The 19,788-nt window shown below is 36.1% G+C and overlaps 1 protein-coding gene and 1 pseudogene across 7 annotated transcripts in view; one reads left to right on the top strand and one right to left on the bottom strand.

The window, feature by feature from the left end:
- Positions 1-19,788, bottom strand: part of EPHA6 (EPH receptor A6) — an 828,987-nt gene that overhangs the window by 156,612 nt on the left and 652,587 nt on the right. For 6 of the 7 annotated variants that reach the window (XM_027586196.2, XM_027586194.2, XM_027586193.2 and 3 more), the window contains one exon: positions 607-732. The exons of the other annotated variant lie outside the window; for it this stretch is intronic. In XM_027586196.2, the coding sequence (XP_027441997.1) occupies positions 607-732 (126 nt within the window). The remainder of the gene's footprint in view (positions 1-606; positions 733-19,788) is intronic. 7 annotated transcript variants of the gene reach the window in all.
- LOC113917282 lies at positions 10,761-11,020 on the top strand (annotated as a pseudogene).

A 19,788-nucleotide genomic window follows, 5' to 3' on the forward strand; every position in this document is an offset into this window, starting at 1 on the left:
TTGAAATTGCACTTTAAAATGCTCAATTTCCTATATTTTGTTTCTCTCATTAATAAAACACAGCTTTGGTCAGATTGATATTTTTAGGGGAAACTGAGTATTAATTTTCTTTTTCAAAAGGTTCTTCCACATTTGCTACTTTCTGGCATTTCTTCCAATCATTTCTCTTGAGTGAAATGAAATTTTAATTAAATCTGTATAAACTCGTCCAAATATGGAATTACTCTTTCTGTTACTAACGTTGTTTTTCATTCTCTTTGCTAGCCAATTCCAAGCAGCAAAGTAGCTCAAATTTATCTTTATTTTTATTCTTGAGTTACAAAATTTGGGATTTAAAGCTCTAGCTCTTATTCATGTAAAAATTATTCTAGAAGCAGCAACAGCATGATGCTAATTGGGTGCTCAGTTTACAGAGCCTTCTTCCACTTCCTTTGACTACTTCTGAAGCATTAGATATCATAAATGTGGTCCCTGCAGTAGAGAAAAGTCACTTGCATTTCCTTTCAACAATATAGAAATATTTATTTTTGTCTTGTGGATCTTTCAATTGTGAGCACACTCTTATTGCGGTATATGGTGGCAGAAAACATCACGTGAAATACCTACCAGCCGGAATCCTGGGGGGCAGAGATCCTCCCCCTGGCACTGGATGCGGGGCCTGGATGCTATTTAAAAACCCTGCCCTCAGGAAGCTGGGGCAAAACGCCTCCACCCCAATAGCCGGGAAGGATCCTTTTAAGAGATAAAAATGGACATTAATCAAAATCTTCTTTGTGGAAAAGTTGTTGATCATTTAACTGGAGGAAAAAAAAAACCCTATGATTAATAAAGACATCAAACCTTAAAAGAAGCAAAAAAATGAAAAGGAATAGAATGCATTTTTATTCACAAACCTTAAAAAAATCAACTTAGTTTTTGAAAAGAAAGCTACTCTTAACTAGTTACAATCCAACACGGTTTAAAAGAATGCTAAGATAAAATTTCTAAGCCCCCATTTGGCAAAGTGGATATAAATCTCATCGGGGTTATCTTTTTGCAGAACACACATCCACGAGTTCCGGAAGACAACCTCAGCAGGATGGGACATCGAAGGCCCACTGGAAGGAGCAGTGCTTTGCTTTAGGTATGTCAGCAGCAGTGCGTTTTTGAAATAGTGGCAAGGAAATCAATATATACAATTCTTAATTTGTTATACTTTTCGGGAGAAGACGTGAGAGTTTGCAAAGTTAGAACCACATGCTTTTTCATTTTCAAGAAGGCTATTATGAAGAAAAAAAAAAAAAAAACCCAAAAAACAAAAAGTAAATTACTTGGAAGTTTATCCCATAAGATTGTATCATGAATTGTAGAAGAAAACACTGTCAGAGCTGGAAAGGACATCAGAGATCATCCAGATCCTCGTTTTACAGACTAGCAAACTGAGGCACGGGAAGGGGCAGAGGGCGGCTGCTGAGCTGGCAGACTCCTAGGACAAAAATCTTTCCACTATAGATTAAAAATAAATAATGAGTCACTTCCCATTTGGGAGATTGTTCTTCTCCGAATATGAATTAGAAACCCTGCAGTTTGGAATAATAGCATTACAATTTGGTGTCTCAATGACCTGAAAGACACTAAAGTCATTCAGAAGAAAATTTAATATCCAGGCACTATCAGTGCCTGGGCAGCACTGGTAATTGATACGGTATATCGAAGTTTAATCACAGTAACACCCTCAAAGCAAGTTACGCTGACAGTGGTAAGGAATGCATATCATTTGGGGCCTCTGAAACCCCCACCAGGCCCAGCAGTTTCCGGATAAAGAGACCTTGGATCAATCCTCGCACGCTCAGTTTTAGCAAGTCCTGAATTTTTGAAGAGACTTCATTCTGTTCCTTGACACAAATTTTGCCCCTAAAATACGTTAAAATTGAAAACCTCATTGAACTTGGACCAGGATTAAAGGGACCGGGTATACCTGCCACTCTCTACACAACTTGCTTCTATGGAAAAAGTTGTTGCTAAAGAAAAGCCAGCATTTCTTAGATCTTTAGAGATGTTTTAATGGATGAGGCCTGTTCATTGTACATTGGATTAAAGGAAGCATAGAAAGAAAATCATATACTGTAAATAAACTCATTTTGTTGTTGATTTTGTGAGGCTTTAGTAAGACGGTCCAGCAGAGTTTGAGTCCTTTAAACATTAAGAGATGTGGCTAATGTGCCAAGTAGTAGGCCAGAAAGTGTTCTGGGGTAACTTGTGATGAACAGTGACTCTAATTTCTACTACATGGGGGTATCTACCATTGAGCAAAAATGTGTCCTCATGTACACGCATCCCACATCGCCATGTTTCAACGCTGTCTGAGAAAATACCCATAGCCCAGGAGCATCACTGAATACCAGGTAGAGATAATTATATATTTATTCTGCATTCTTAAAGTTACAAAAGCAATGGTGATTTTGCTTCAGAGAAAATAATTATAAGAAATTCAGATTGTAGTATAGGCTGTGACAAACAGAAATATTCCAATTCTAGCTGATTATGGATTTATTGAAGCCAACTGACAGGAAGCTTGGTTCAAGAATCCTAGATTGAAAAGAAAAAGAATAACATAATCATGTACAGGAAAGAAAAAGGAATATAATTAAATTATCACAAAGGAAATTTGAAGAAAAGCAAAAGCATGTAGAGCAGACTTTAAATAATGTTAATATACTTCACATTTAGAGATTTTTATCTTTGTGTTTACTATTTTAGCCATAATCCTTGAAACTGTTAACTTAGACACGATGTCCATTACTTTAACTCCTTGAATCGAAATACAAATATTATTTTATTGCTATGATTACACTGATAACTATTATTGTGGTTGTGACAGCCTGTCATATTTAATAACAGCTTTCATTTTCCTAAACTTGCTGCATCATTCATAGTGGTTTTGTTATGTTTCTTTACTGTGGGTTAAAAGGTCTTTCATTTACTGTGGCATCTCTTCCTTAAGGAACTGTCATTTTTTTTTTCTATATATGAAATAAACAACAGGAAAAGCTGGTGTACATGAATACACATCCAGTTGAAATATCACATTATGTGCTAACAACGCCTTATCATTTCTCTCCTTAGGGTCAGTCATGTCAGTAGAGATTACATAAAACACTACAGCTCTGTTTTCACAATTCAATAATGAAGCTGAATTTATTCTTTATTATAATTCTCTTATCTCTTAATCTACAATAAATTAAGTCCAGGAACCTTTTGGGATTGGAAAGGAAATAATTTTAGTCTGGTTTGCTGTAATGCTTAAATTGCTGGCTCTTGCTGTTTTTGTTTTTTTAAAAATAAGTAATTGTAACAAAGAAAAAATGAGAGAGAGATGCACAAACCAGGAAACAGACTCTTAACTACAGAGAACAAACTGATGGCTATCATAAGGGAGGTGGGTGGGGATTAAGAAGTGTACTTGCTGTGATGAGCACCTGGGTGTGGTATGGAGTGTCCAATCACTATACTGTATACCTGAAACTAATATTACACTGAAGTGGAATTAAACAAGAAAACAACAAAATAAATAAGCAAGTGTAGAACTTAATTATATTGTAGCCAAAGAAAAAACAACAGCTAGTATCTGCAGCAGGATAAATGTAAACGTCCATCAGCATTTTGTTTTTAGTTGCATTCAGTATACCGGAGTATTTGTCAGAATAAACTAGGCTTTTATTTGATGAGAGTACTCCTCCCTTTCATTACAAGTTTGCAATATAAGATGTGTCACTTCACACATGCTTTTCTAAATCTCAAATAAGTGAGTTTCCAGTTTGTTAGTGACAGTGGGTTAAAGAGACACCATAATAGGATATTAGCATTATATTGTCTCTAATATAGAGTTGCCAGATGATGGGGCATCCTGTGTTTTTATTTGCTAAATCTGACAACTCTACTCAAATATAATTTCAAACATTTTTGAGTACCAAACTCACAAAAGATACTATTAACTACTGGTATAAGGTAAGTTAATGTAAGTCACTGGCTGCAGGAGTTGATGATTTATCTGTCCTTCAGTAGTTCGGTGGTCATTGATGTCCCTTAGGGTCTACTGCAAATTATGACTAGGGGAAGACATTATTTAGTGGGTGAGGGTCAGGATGTATGCTAAAGGCATTGTAATAACTGGTATACTCCCTACACAAAGGAGAATTTCTCTCAAAATGCTAGTAGCACCACTGAGAAACCCTGCATGAGAACAAAGCATCCTAAAAAAACACAGTTGGTTGCTGGTGACCACAATGTAAAAAAAGCAGAAGTTGACATGATCAGCCTGAATTCTGACATCTGGTTTGATCAGTTAATGGAGGATTCTGATTACCTAGATTATTTGGAAAGTAATCTGGCCTGTAGAGTTGCCAGTTTTCAAAGAGTTAAAATAAAATATATTTAGGGGTGCCTGGGTGGCTCAGTCATTAAGCGCCTGCCTTCAGCTCAGGTCATGATCCCAGGGTCCTGGGATTGAGCCCCACGTCCGGCTCTCTGCTCGGCAGGGAGCTTGCTTCTCCCTCTCCCAGTCCCCCTGCTTGTGTTCCCTCTCTCACTGTCTCTCTCTCTGTCAAATAAATAAATAAAATCTTTTATATATATATTTAAAACTTAAACTCAATGAAACAAAATCATTTTCAATTTGATTTGCAGCAATTTCTTTGAAATAACTTTACCTTGGAAATTAGATATCATTAAGAATTTGTGTAAAAAGATGACTATGACTTTGAACTCTTCATGCCTTAATTTCCTCATACATAAAATGAAAATAACAACTCACCCTACCTAATGGGGCTGTATGTAAGGATTAAATAAAGGTAAATAATCATAAATATAAGACAATATTATTAGATGGTTCTATTTTTTTTTTTAAGAGAGAGCGAGCAGGGGAGGGGCAGAGGGAGAGAAAGAATCTTAAGCAGGCTCCACACCCAGTGCAGACAGAGCCTGACGTGGGGCTCGACCTCACAACCCTGACAGCATGACCTGAACTGAAATCAAGAGTCAGACACTTAACCAACTGAGCCACCCACATGCCCCAAGAGTCCTAATGCTTTAAAAAAAGAAACCTCTTTGGGCGAGAAATTGAGGTAGACTGATTAAATTTTTCTAATGCAGAACTACCTGCCTCCCCCACATACATAGACAAAAACCTAACAGAAGAAATCCCTTCATTGAAGATTACATATCAATAATTTAATTTTGCCTGAAAAGTTTAATAAAAGCAATAGCCCTATAATATGATTTTTTTGAGATGTGGTTCCTTCAAATTGTCCCCATCTGGTTTTACTTTTGCAGATACTCAATTTGATCTATGTGTAGACAAAGAATATCTAGACTCAGTTGAAGATAATTTAGAATTGTAAACTTAAAATACATGCACACATGTGAATCAAATAAATTATGAATAAAATATAGTCATAATACTCCCTGTGGAGGATGCTCAAACATTTTCATTGTTAGAGGTATGTGATCAGAGAATTTTGGAGAATGCTTGTTTAAACAATAAAACAGTGAGAAAAATGCCAAAGTATTCATGAAATAAAACAGTTACTTCAAAAGCTTAAACAATTAGGGCAGGGCCTTCTTTTCACCTGGCCCAAGGCAGTGATCCTAGAATTCATGCTGCTCCTTACACAGTGGTTCTCAACCTTGGATATACATTAGAAAATAGGTAGTAAAGGTCCAAGCAAACGCACTGAACACACAGAAAATAGAAAATCTATGTCTTCTACTCGTAAAAAGAGTTGTCAACCGTAATGTGAAATGCAGGAATGACCTAATCTGATATAAAAAGAGATCACAAAAAGTCCTAAATAGATAGCATCTTATGTATATTGTACATGAGTGGTATGATTATTATTTGAAATCAAGTATCAAAATAAGCTGAACTTGTAATCAGATCCTAAGTTGATACATCTTATACTGTTAGTATATAAAATGAATATTATTTCAACATATTTTAATTTTATTCCTTTTATATTTTGTGTCTTAGAGTAAATATAAACCATAACATAGCAAAACAGAAAATATATATAACGTGTAAGTAAATTAATATTCAGAGTAGAGTTTGGGTTCAAACCTGGTTACTGACGGGTGTGACTACAATTTTGGAGAGCTGAGAATTGAGTATGTATTCATTCAGAATAGAGATCCTTTCTTCAGTCTTAAGAATCCAGTATCTGTAACTGGCACATAGTAGCTACTCCATGGTTGTGTGGTTTAGATTAATGATGGTACCTCTGAGCTATAATGTGAATAACTTCAAAGTTTAATGATAACATAGTCTGTTAAACCAAATGCTACATCAAGGGCTGTTTTCCCTGAGGAATGTTTTGATTATTTGATTATTTTGATACTTGATTTCAAATAATAATCATACCATACTTGTAGAATATACATAAGATGCTATACATTTAGGACTTGAAAGATTCTCTACTCTTTCTCTACTTATAGATGTGTCTCCTTATCTATCATCTCTCTCTCTCTCTATCATCAATCAATTTCACTCGTCCTTTGTCAGCGTGTTTCCTTCTACTCTTGTGTATCTCATGTTTTCTCTCCTGTGTGCTTTTCTTCTATTTCTGCTACAGTAATCTATAGATTACACATTCTCTCCTCCAGTGAGAGAAGTGAAAGAAAGCCATAAGCCCGTTGTTTGTTTGAACACATGCCTCTTAATTTTCTGTGATGTGGATGAAGCCTCAGACTCGGAGTTACATCACGACTGAAGGAAGACAAGCAACAGTAAGAAGAACCATTATCATGTAAGGCATTAAAAGAATGTATTTTTACGCCATAGAAACCTTTGTTGAAATCTCTTTATTTAATAACACATAGTCTAGGAAAAACTAAGCTGCTGTGCCTAGTTTAGTAGAGAAAAGATTCCTGCCTTAATCATGAAGCATGAGGTGGGCTGGCTGGAACCCCAACATAGTCTGCTCTAACTTGATCAGAAGCTGCACGGAGTAGGGTTTTAATAAAGGCAAGGTGAATAAGTGGATTGAAAAAATGATCAGATGAGAAGGGACAAATTGCTCCTTAGGGAAATATCTTACTAGGATCTAAGGAAGTACTCAAATTGCTCAACTGCTTCCTAGGCCTATAGTAACTTTCTAATGACTAGATGAGAGCTAATTTTCAATTAGGCTTAACATGTGAAAGAGAACCATTACATTCATAAATAACTCATTCATAGACTTAGTCATTTGCTCAGTAAATATTTATTGAAGCACCTATTTTTTTTTAACTTGGCGTTATAACACACATTTCTAGTACAAAGAGAGGAAATCAATTTTTGATAGGATACTATTATTTTCAGGAAATGATTCCCGCCTCCTCCCCAGGAAATGATTCTAAGTTAAGCCAAAGTTATAATTACAGAATTTTTTCCATTTCCTAAATTATTATAAATGGAAATATGCCTACAATTACATTAGTATTTTCCTGTTTAGCTAACTAACTACACAGCTAATCTCCATGAAGATTCTTCAGCACCAAATACAATTAAAGATCGTGCAACCATTACTGTTTTGTTTTTGACTTTTTTTTTTATCCTTCAGGTCACTGCAATATGAATTTTATAGATTTCTCATCCTGTTGTTCTTCAATAGGTCACAATAAGAGTATTGAAGCAAAAAGGGCAGTTTCATGGCTAGATTTTTATGAGTTATTTCTGCAGTGCTTTTAAAAAGAAATTTTCAGCTTTTTCTGAGTTATTTTTAAACTTGTAGGCTATGTATGATAAAATTAGGGTTGCTGTAATTTTATAAAACTATGGCATTAACAAAGAGAATTAAGATATTTTGAAGCTGATCAAAATAAGACATTTATTAAAAATGCATTTTAATTTATATTTAAAATAGACATTGACTTATTTATTTACTGTTTTAAAGATTTTATTTATTTATTTGACAGAAAGAGAGAGAGCACAAGCAAGGGGAGTGACAGGCAGAGGCAAAGGGAGAAGCAGACTCCCCGCTGAGCAGGGAGCCCGATGCGGGCCTCGATCCCATGACTGGGATCATGAACTGAGCTGAAGGCAGACGCTTAACTAACTGAGCCACCTAGGCACCCCAACTTTTAAAAACAAATATTTTAAATGTCTGAGTTTCCTCATCTGTAAAATGATGAACTTGGACTAGAACTTCCCTAAATTTCCTTTAGTTCTAGAAGTCTGTTTATATAATTTTTATTTCATTTGTTTTATTGAATTAAGCCTGTATTTCTCCCAAGTATGGATTATGTCCAGTGGTCTTACCTATGTTTATATGTGGTGGGACTTGAAATCCTAATTACTAAAAAAGTGTCCTGACTAAATTTGCAATATGCCAGTACATTAGTTTTAATAGTGACAATGCCCAGGCTTGAGACCAGAATTTTGATTCTACCATTCAGTAGCTGATTCATCTTGGGTAAGTTATTTAGCTTCTCTGATACTCAAATTTCTTCATTTGAAAAATGGAGCTAATCATAAACGTATCACTTATATTGGTTTACTGCAGACCATACAGGAAGTACCTATTAGTGGCTGACAGTAAGTGTTCAATAAATGAGGGATAAATATTATCTTCCTTAATTCCCTAAACTTGACCTACCCCTTCATGTCTCCATGCCTCCATGATACCTCCTTCTCTTGGAAGGCCCTTCTGTCCTTCTTGTCTCTGTCAAAACATGCCTGACATACCCAGGGAGAACTCATTATTCTTTCCTCCATGCCCCCATATGATCTTAGCTACTAGAATAGAGGTAGAACGCTATTATAGATACAGTATTTATTTGTTTACAATTTTGTGATACCAAACTCAAATGCCTTTAGGGCCCATCAGGTACAGTAAGTTAGTATATCAAATTGATGACAAAAAAAATTGATGACAAAGGCATTGAATCAAATATGAAAGTTCTGCCTAAGGGTAAAAAATTCAGGTGTTTAAAGAACACTGTAGAAATCAAATAAAACCTATCTCTTAGCTGACTTCAGCCTGTGGGCTGCCATCAGCCCTGCTTCCAGGTTTGTGTCCTCTCTTAGGATTTGATCCCTTAAGGACAGGGACAAATCATGCATGTCTTATTCTCTGTAGGTCCAGTCCCAGAGCTTGCACATAGTAGGAACTCAATGTAATGTTTATTGAGTTGAATTAAAATCATATTTATATGAACGGTTCAAAGGCAGTTTGACTTTATCTGGACATATAATAGACTGGGTCTTCTTGATGTCAGAGATTTTAAAACCACCTATACTCTAATAAATATCCTCAAAACGTGTATAAAGTTCAATGAGATTTGTGAGTTTCCACTTTAAATGCTTATGAAGAGCCAATATTTAGGAACCAGGGACAACTACAAATCTAAAAAAGATTTAAATTCTTGAGTTCTTTTATTTAGGAAGTGGTGAAGGGATGACCTGAAATTGAAAAGCACGTCTTCCTGACTGAGTCATCACACTGGGCATGGCTTGGCAGATTACTACTCAGCCTTTTCTTTCTGGGCTCAGACTCTAAAACTATATGCTCTTTAAAAAATGCTTTTACACCTCAGGTGCCAAGGTGTCAGCTAAGGAGCTGTTAAGCAGCATTTATCAATGTGTATGAGAACTAGATCTATTTAGCTTCACAGCCAAAGTGTGCTATGTATTTAATACTTATGAACTATGGGTATATCTGTCACATTATTAAAGGGAAGTTTGAACCTTTAGTATACTTGATAAAGAGGTCATGAGGCAGGCTGCTTCTGCCTTTTTGTAATTTTCCATGGCTGCCTCCAGTTAGGACTAGCCATTGTTTGCTAGCATGTACCCTGCTGTGTTGTTGTCTCTCATGTACAAAGTATGAAAGAGAATATTCTGGATTTAGTTTCACTTCCAGATATTGATGATAACCTCCTTGGGAGTCTTATCTACAAACAAACATGTTAAAACATACCAAACATGTCTTATTTAAGGCTAAGATATATTTAAATTCCTATCAAAGATTTGTTAGCTTTTTAAGGTCAGAATGGTACTGATTTGGGAGAAAGGTAAACTAAGAAACAGACTTCTAACTAGAGAGAACAAACAGAGGGTTACCAGAAGGGAGGTGGGTGGGGGGATGGGTTAAATAGGTGATGGGGATTAAGGAATGCACTTGTGAAGAGCATCTGGGTGTTATATGGAAGTGTTGAATCACTATATTGTACACCTAAAACTAATATTACACTGTATGTTAATTAACTGTAATTTAAATAAAAACTTTTTTAAAAAGAATGGTACTTATTTGGCATCTATACAGTATGGATTAGATGGCAGGATAATTTGGTTTACTAATTATCATTTTGAGAATTTGGTCTTGAAAATATCAAAGAGCACAAGAAGTTTGAAAATAATTGAGAGTAGCTAATAGAGAACAAAACTAATTAAGACCCTAATGATTTTATACCAATTCTGATACCATAAATGTATGATTGGTGTGGCACCATAATGATAATGGTCGTGGCCACAACATATCCACTTTTCCAGGTAACCACTTTGCACTTGAGGTACATGTGTGGGATTTCCTTCCCTGTCCCCATCCGCATAGTGTAAACACTTAGGTGAACACCTCCCTAAGTCCTTCCAGTTCAGATCATGTTACTCCTCATTTAAAAAAATTCACAATCTCACTACTGCTGAATACAAACCCAAGGAATAAGTATGGTTTCAGAGGTAAGTGGACCAGGTTTCACTGCCTTCAGTCCAGGCCATGACTCTCTTCCTACTCCACCATGGACTCATGATGCTGCAGTACCAGACGTGGGAGGAAATCAGTCTCTTGGCCAAGAAACTCTACCTTGCCAGTCCTGTGAAGACACATGTGGTTCTCATTCTGATGGGAGTTTGTATGTTAAATAATACATGATTTAATTTGTTTGGTGTCTAGAACAGACCAAGCTCAAGATGCAAAGAAAATTGAGAAATTCTATAGTCAACTAATGTGACTTATGGTAGCCAAGGGATTCCCACAGTGTTACCATGGAAACAGACCAACCAATTTGAAACGAAGACTGTTTGTCATATGCTTAGGCAGTAAATATCTTTTGAATTTGAGAAAGTGTTGGGACAGAATATACTTTATGTAACTAAGTGGGCTATTTAGAAGCTGAGAGATCATTTTTTGTACTTTGTTTTCTAGTGTTTACTTTAGAGAGCCAGGAATGTAAATGCTTTCAGTTAAAAAGTGTTTATTTAGTTTTGGAAATTGAACAGGAAATGCATCTATCCTGGAAGCTTTTTGCACATTATTTGATATTGGGCAAAATATATAACTAGAATAGGTGATTTTGTATCAGTAATTTGAAAATGAGATATCAATTCTTCTTTAAATTTGGTTAATCTGTCTTTAAAAGAAAATTAAATATGACCATTTTGTTTGTTTGATCTATTTCTTCTCAAGCATAAAATTTGTGCTGATGATGCCTAACAAATATAAAATATAATGACTGGAATTAACTGTATAGCAGTATACCTATTTATATAGCATAGTGTCCATTATATCTAAAAGTAATTGTAAAAACAAAAATGCTTCACCTTAAACTTTCCAAACTTAAACTATATTTTTAAATATAAGGGATTCATACTATCATTAGTTAGTTTGAGCAAAGACTTATTTTGAATCCAGTTTTCTGTGTTCAAAAACAACTGCAGTTATTTTAAATGCATGATAATCACTAATGGACTGAAACCACCATATTATAGAAATATTTGCCACATAGTTCCCATTTATATTTTCTCAGAAGGGCTAAGGATTTTTGAACAGTTAAATCTTTGCACACTTCTATGACACCCGTGCCCATTTCTCTTAACCAAGGTGTTAAGCATGATTGTCATAACTGTTATGCTTTCTGTTAAACTGAAATTATGATAGTATTTGATATTTATCTTATATTTGTAATCTGAATTTTACCACCTAAGTGTAATGTTCACATGTTAATTACATTCGTATAGTTTTTGTTAAAAAATGGTTTAAAAAATTCTTGACTTTTTACTACAAACACACTAGAATTTTCATTGTTTTTTTTTTTAAGATTTTATTTATTCATTTGAGACACAGAGATACAGAGAGAGAAAGCATGAGCAGGGAGAGAGGCAGAGGGAGAAGCAGGCTCCTCACTGAGCCAGGAGCCCAATGTGGGGCTTGATCCCATGACCCTGGGATCATGACCTGAGCGGAAGGCAGACGCTTAACCATCTGAGCCACCCAGGCTCCCCTAGAATTTTCATTGTTATTTAAATGTTTTGGTCATTTCTTCCAGCACAAAGTAAGAATGCCTTATCTTGGACTAACCCATTCTGCCCTGCCTAAGAGGGTCTTTTAAGAGGCTCTCCCATCTTTTTTATGGCTGGAATAACCTTGCCCTCATCTGTGTTCCCTCAGGGGGCAGTAAAACTGCCACGGAAAGCACATAGGTGCTAGAGTCAGAGGGATTCCGTTTTAAGACCTCCATGTGCCCCTGCTTGCTGGATGACCTTATGCAACTCCAACTCCCTGAGCCTCAGTTCCCATTTTGGTAATAGGTGGAAAATAATCTGTTATGAAGACAATTACACAAGATAGTGTTTTATTTTTTATTTATTTGAGAGAGAGAGAGAGAGAGCACTAGCAGGGGGGAGTGGCAGAGGGAAAGAGAGAATCCTCAAGCAGATTCCCCTAAGTGCAGAGTCTGATACCAGGCTCGATCCCATGACCCTGAGATCATAATTTGAGATGAAATCAAGAGTCAGATGCTTAACCAATGAAGCCATCCAGGGCCCCTAAAACACCAAGACTTATCTATAGTTCTGGCGAAGCCACCCAGGTGCCTGTACAAGAGAGTGTTTTAAAAAATTGCCTGGCAGGGCGCCTGGGTGGCTCAGTTGGTTAAGCGACTGCCTTCGGCTCAGGTCATGATCCTGGAGTCCCGGGACCGAGTCCCACATCGGGCTCCCTGCTCAGCGGGGAGTCTGCTTCTCCCTCTGACCCTCCCCCTTCTCATGCTCTCTATCTCTCATTCTCTCTCTCTCAAATAAATAAATAAAATCTTTAAGAAAAAATAAAATAAAAATTGCCTGGCACAAAGAAGTCACTCATGTTAAGTCCTCCCTACCTACCTTTCTTGACTCTTTCCCCTCTTTCAGTTATATACTATTTCATTTTTCCTTATAGTATAATTCTTTCTGTTCATGACATAGCTTACAATAAGTTTCACAAAGAGTCTCTCATTTTTATATTTTCTGACAGAACTTGGCATGGTATGTTGCATAGAGGGGTCAATAGTGAAGGTAACTTAAACACAGGAAGCATAAAGCATATCCATGTCTCTCTGACTCATGACAATGTTATTGATGGTTTTGACAGCGATTTCTAAGGGTGGAATGGCCAAATCCATGCGACTGGTTTAATGAGTTAGTCAAAATTAGTCATAAAAATGTCATGACCTGTAAAGCCATTCTCTCTGGCTTATACGCTCTTTATTCTCAGACAGACAACTGGACACTTAATGACACAAGCAGCCAGACACATGGCCTCCATACATACCCTCTCTTTCATTTCTCTTGGTTTTCCATACGTGCCCTCTCATCTATATCCTTAAGGGACGAAGAGACAGACGATCTCAAGGGCAGAGCAATCTCGCTGCTTAAGCCCCAGAGAGAAGTGTGGCACAGAACTAGAGATGCTGTTTTCTGAGGGAGAGACTGACTCACCATTCATTCCCTGTGTGCCTAATTCTCCCAGATATGAGCCAGCAAATTTAACTGTGGCCTGAAGCAGACACTGTGTTGGGATCTATCTCCAAATACGATCCTAAGTGTGAAATGGGCTTGAAAAGAGTCAGGCCTTACTCAGTTTCACGTATCTTTTTTTTTTTTTTTTTTTGAGGCAATTCCTATTTTTAAGCATGATGTCTTTGGGAACAATATTACCTTCCAGATCTGATCTGAGGTAGCGTTCATTGCTGGTAATAAGGGAGAAAAAAAGAAACCAGCTCAAAGAAGCCTGATTTTATCCCTCTTCAGCCACACAACCTGGGCATGGCCAGATTGCCTAAGATCATATTGCCCCTGACAATCTGCCAGCCCCTCGCTGTGCCACCATTTTCACTACTGCTTACCATTAGGCTATCCCTGGCAGGCCATTAGACTGAGTGCAAAATGGGGGTCCAGGAACATCCTGTTCTATAAGAATTGCTGAAGGAGATTCATGGGTTGTATAAAGAGAGAAAGTGAGAAAAAGAGAGCTAGCAGGTGTTGTTCACTGTTGAAAATACCCCTATTAATGTATTTTTCAGAGCCAATTCCAAAGCAATTTCAGACTCCTGTGTTATTAAATTACTGGTTCACTTAACATACATGCTTTTTATTACATTTTAAATATTGGCCTGGATATAAATTTGGGTGGTTTGCTAAGATATTCTAGTGGTGGTGCATGATTATAGCTTCTTGGATATAGTGACAGTGTGAGAGGAACGGCAGCTTCTGATATGATATATCTGGAGAGGAAAACATTTGGAAGCAGTTTGAGTGCGTTTTATTTCTGCATGGACTCTTTGGGCACCCAGCCACTTTCAAAGCATTATTTAACAAATTATGGCACCACAAAAAGTATTTTATGCTCTGGATGTTAGTTTTCAAAAGAGGAACCAATAAATGTCTGGAGTTAATATCTAAGAGAAGTACTGGAGTGAGTTAAAATTAAAAGGACATTTTTATTTGTAAGTGAAAAATAAAAACTTCCTGCCTTCAAAGTATTACATTCAATTTTATTGCTATTTAGATAGACTCATTTTGTGTACATGTTATATTAATAAAGAAAAAGATGCTTGTTTATTGATACTTTTAAGGGGCCAGATTATTATATGGTGGTTAATTTATCACCAAATGTTACAGTTTCAGGGTTTAGGGAACAATGGTATACTTTCGTTTATATTTGATTTATAAAATAATCCAAACAAAATGGCTCTCATTTACCCTTTAAACACTGGCACGTGGGCTCTGAAATGGAGCAGATCACTGTGTAGGCTTATCGTCTGAGCTGTGGGCAAATATTGTGTCATATGAATCACCCTTTTGCGTCAGTAAGTTTGGGCCAGTACAGAAGTGGGGGGATGAAAATACCGCCCAGAAGAATGCTGCTCACCCATGGGAGGGAAATTTAGTGTGCTGGCGGAGGTAATATCCTAAATGGCACCCTGGTGCCCTAGAAGACTTAATTCACTTCAGCTGAATGAGCAGCTGGATCAAGCTCAATCATTGAGAGTTACCCATTCATATTCAAAGGCATATAGATCTCAAATGGAATGTTCTTTAGTTGGGTGCATATAACTTTAGGGTAACCTGCATACAGGGTTGGGAAAATATAAATGAGTGCAGCCTAATTAGAAAGCTCCATTTAAACTTGCTTTTCAAATCACATTTTCACAGCACTGAATGGCAGTGACCTAAGAAGATGAAGTACTTTCAGGAAAGGAAAAAGCAAGTGACAATATCATTGCTTAACTGTAATCACAAACTCTTAGTTTGGAAAGAGTCCCAGAAAGTTCGTACTTAGGTATAGATTTAGGTTTATTCCACCAAACTGTATTTATAGAAAAAAAGTGCTGGCAGAGATAAATAATGGAGAGTGAATAGGCTTGTCAAGAAATAAACAAGGAAGAGGAGATAGATTTTTTGGGTAAATGACATATATAGATCAAAGAAAAATGGCTGCATAAAGATAAAGTTGTATGTTTGTGTCCATATGTGTGTGTTTATAAAATACTGATTTATCAAACTTTAAGCACAATCTGATCCAATGAACAGATGTGAGACTTTTTCAAATATTCAGTCTTCAATGAGACAAAAATACTTCATTTTCCTGAGATTTTTTCTTTAATTTATAACATGTGTATCATGAAAAAAAAAAGTAAGAATAATCTCCACTATGTGAAGAGATCCCAAATGAAACAACTTTAAAAAACTAAATCAGGCCCTTACATCATATGCTGGGTACTCCACCAAAGGAACAACCTCAGTTCGTTCTTGATGGTGGAGGAAGGTCCTACATCCTTAGTCGTGATCTGACCTCATGCTGGCAAAGACTGACAGTGGCCCGTACATAGCTGTTTCCTTCTTTTTCCTAGTCTAAGAACCCCTGATTTTTAGTTGGCACATGGCTGGCCAGAATAAAGACCATATTTTTCCAGCTTTCCTATGCATCCAGATGAGGCTATGTGATTAAGTTGTATCTGATTAAGTAAAGTGTAAGTGTACCTAAAAGGAAGAAATATGCCGGGGGAGTGTTTACCCTTTTCTCCTTAAAGCATGGGACTTAAGCAACCATCCTGGGCAGTGTGCTGGAGAGAGGCACTCAGGAAGGAGCCTGGGTCTTTGAGAATCATGAAGCCCTCCTGTTAGCCATTGATTGATTACCTCTGGCTGTTGCTTAAGTATGAGAGAAATAATTTTTATTCTGTTGGTTGGGATTTTCTGTTACTCCCAAGAGACTCTAATCTTAAACTGATTTTTGATTTGCCTCTCTTAACATGCCTGGTGCCTGAATTAACTGCATTAAAATCCTATGATTACTTTATCACATACTTTGAAACAGCCTTCATAATTATCATTTTGGCTATTCTAGACTATTCTTGTACATCTCCGCCTTTAGATAATTTCTATGAGGCCAGTATCATGTGATCTTTTCACTGTATCCCTAGCATTTAAACACTGATAAATGACTAAATGAATCTCTCTTATCATATATTTTCTACCATTTTTAGATATAAGCCTGTTACTTTTGACAAGAATGATTCTGGTTAATAAATGCAAGCATCCCATGGATCACTTCTAATCTAATTTTAATGTCACAGTTTTGTACATGAATGAGTTTCTATTTTTATCTTTCCAACAGTAAAACAAAGTGTATAGATTAAATAAAGGTGGTATGCTTTGAATTTAGGAAAACAAGTAGTCTGCCGGAATTGAATTCTTCTTCCACTTAACTTCTGTAACTTTGGGGATCAACCTGAGGGCAAAAAAATATTGCTGATCCAAAGAATCCAAGCTTGTCAAGATTTATACATCAGTGTATACACAGGCCATTTTGAGAGAAGGCATTCCCTAAAGTCTTTGCCTCTCCCTGAATGTTAGCTGGTCAGGCTGCTTGGTGAGTGGAATGGAGGGCATGTGGGAGGGGTATAACTCTTTAGTTATATGCTTCTCTATACATCACATGTACATGTGACTGCTCCCTGGATCACTTGAGGGAAACATTTACTGAACAACTGTTGTGGACTCTGGAAATTTCTTGAAGCTTTATAGGAATCTAGTATATTTTGATAGAACTCATTTGCCATTGACACCTTCTGTGGAGGGTGGGTACTTTTTCTTGGAAGAAAAGATTCCACAGAAACTCTCTTTTGAGATAGCCTTCTTATTCAACCCCCCTCCCCAATTCCTCAGAATAGCAAGGATCAAAAAATAATATTTCTTATAATTCATTCCCCAACACCCCCCCGCCGACACACACAACCCTCTGTATCTCTTCACTTAGTGAATGGACTTGACCATTCAGCTAATTGCTAAGTTGGAAATTTGAGGGTCATTTAGACCTTTCTCACATTTGCCTTTTGATCCTCTGGGGCATGTCCTCTGGATTTCATGTAGAAAATATTTTTCTCAGTCATCTCCTTCTTGCAACTTCACTGCTACTACACAGCTTAGTTAATTCCTCCATTACTTTTACTTTGTATTATTGCAATCACTTTTTAATTGACTTCCCTATCTCCAGGTTAGCTTCCCTCCAAACCCCCTTATATCAGCTGGCAGGAAGATATTACTAAAATGCAAATGTTTTTATGTGATTTCCCTGCTTAAACCTTTTGAAAGCTCCGCACAGATTTAAGAATAATGCTTACAATTTAAACTATGGTGTAATGCACAAAGATATTCTTATTAAAATTTAAGCAATTCAGAACAGTGAGAATTCCCTTTTATCATTCATCTAATCCCAGCCTTCTACGGCTATCATTTTGATGTGTGCCCTCTCAGGTGTTTTTGTATGCTATGTATGTTTATATACATAGATATACAAATATGCTTTTTTATGTTTAAACTTGATTACATGTTTTGGAGACCCGGCATGACGTTGATCTACCTCCTTCTTTTTAACTGCGTAATATTCACTAGTACAAATATGCAATAATTTATCTAATCATCTTCTTCCTGGTGAGTATGTAGGTTATTGTGTGAATATCTAGAATAGTTACACCGTTGTGGGGTTTCTGAGTTGAACAATATGTTAATCTTAAAATATGATAAATACTTTCAAATAGTCCACCAGAAGTCTCTGTCAATTTATACTCTTATGAATAGTGAATGACAAGTACGTTTTTATTTTCCTACACCCTTTTCTAGCACTGTCAATCTTCTTAATTTTTGCTAATTAGGTAAAAATGATTTAATTTGGATTTTAATTTTCCTATTTTAGGTAATAGTGAGATTGAATGTATTTTCTTATTTTTATTGATCATATTTGTTTTTATGCAAATTGGCTATTCATATTTTTGCTCTTATATAATAGGGTCTTTTAAAAATGATTTGTAGAAATTCATCATCCAATTTCCATATTAATCATTTGTTTCAAAAATGTTGCAGGTTTTGTCTTTATCAGTTACTTTTCACCTTGTCAGTCTCTCTGGCCACATCTTCCAAAATTGCTTTAATCTAATAATCCTTTGCTCCCACAATAAGAAAATGCTTATAGGTTTGTAAACCTATTAACCTGTTTCATACTTCTGTAGCTTCCTACATGCTTTTTCTACTAATAATATATCCTTTCTTCACCTTTCTAACCAAGTTAATTCTTACTCATTCTTCAAGACTCTGCTTAAGTGTTACTTCCTCTAAGGAAGTTTTTTTATTCTTACTCTTCTTTAGATGGATCTAATGTGCTGAGCCTGACCCTCATTCACTCGTCCATTACCTATTATTGCACTTAAGTATTAATCTTCCACATCTCTGTCACTTCTGCTAGACTTATATACTCTTTGGGAATATAGACTGAGCCTTATTTGTATTAGAATCCTATTAACTGCTCAATATATGTTTGTTGATTGAATGACTCTATAAATTCAGCCTTTAGGATAAATTATTAAAACCATTCCTCTATTTGATAATGCAATTTGGATTTCTCCGAGAGAAACACACAATTCTTCTCAAAGCAATTAAGTAAGTACTTTCTTCTAAGTTGTTTAAGTAAAAAGAAGGTGAAAGTGAGTTGGTGTACATTACATGATAGGTTGATAAATAAAATTAAATAATCATGGCTATCATTCAGCCAAAGTATCTTAGAATTGAGAAGAGCCTGCACATTGTGGAAATTCTTTTACTGTTCTATTTGCATCTCTGTGACTATAATCTGTGTCAGTCTGTTTCATTGTTGGGCTTTCTGAACTAATATAAAATCAATACAAAATTTGCCTTCATGCAACTTCCACCTATTGGTCTTAACAGTTGTATTAACAACATTTATTATGTCTGGGGAGACCTATTATTTTCCTTTCATTTTCTTCCTACATTTTTGACTGTAGGATAAACATACCTTGATTTATTAGACACATATTTTAAAATCTCACCATCTTAGTTACTTTACTGTTAGAAAAACATACTTTGTCAATATTACTTCTGGAACTGATCATAGTACACCAGATATAGACTATTAAAGGAGTCTTTCATTCCTTCAAAATAGTCCTTTTCTTACATCAATGGAACCCAAAATGTAATTAGTTTTTTGGTAATAGTCATGTCACATT

This window comes from Zalophus californianus, chromosome 1 (assembly GCF_009762305.2).
Source record: "Zalophus californianus isolate mZalCal1 chromosome 1, mZalCal1.pri.v2, whole genome shotgun sequence".
In the NCBI taxonomy this organism is placed as follows: domain Eukaryota; kingdom Metazoa; phylum Chordata; class Mammalia; order Carnivora; family Otariidae; genus Zalophus; species Zalophus californianus.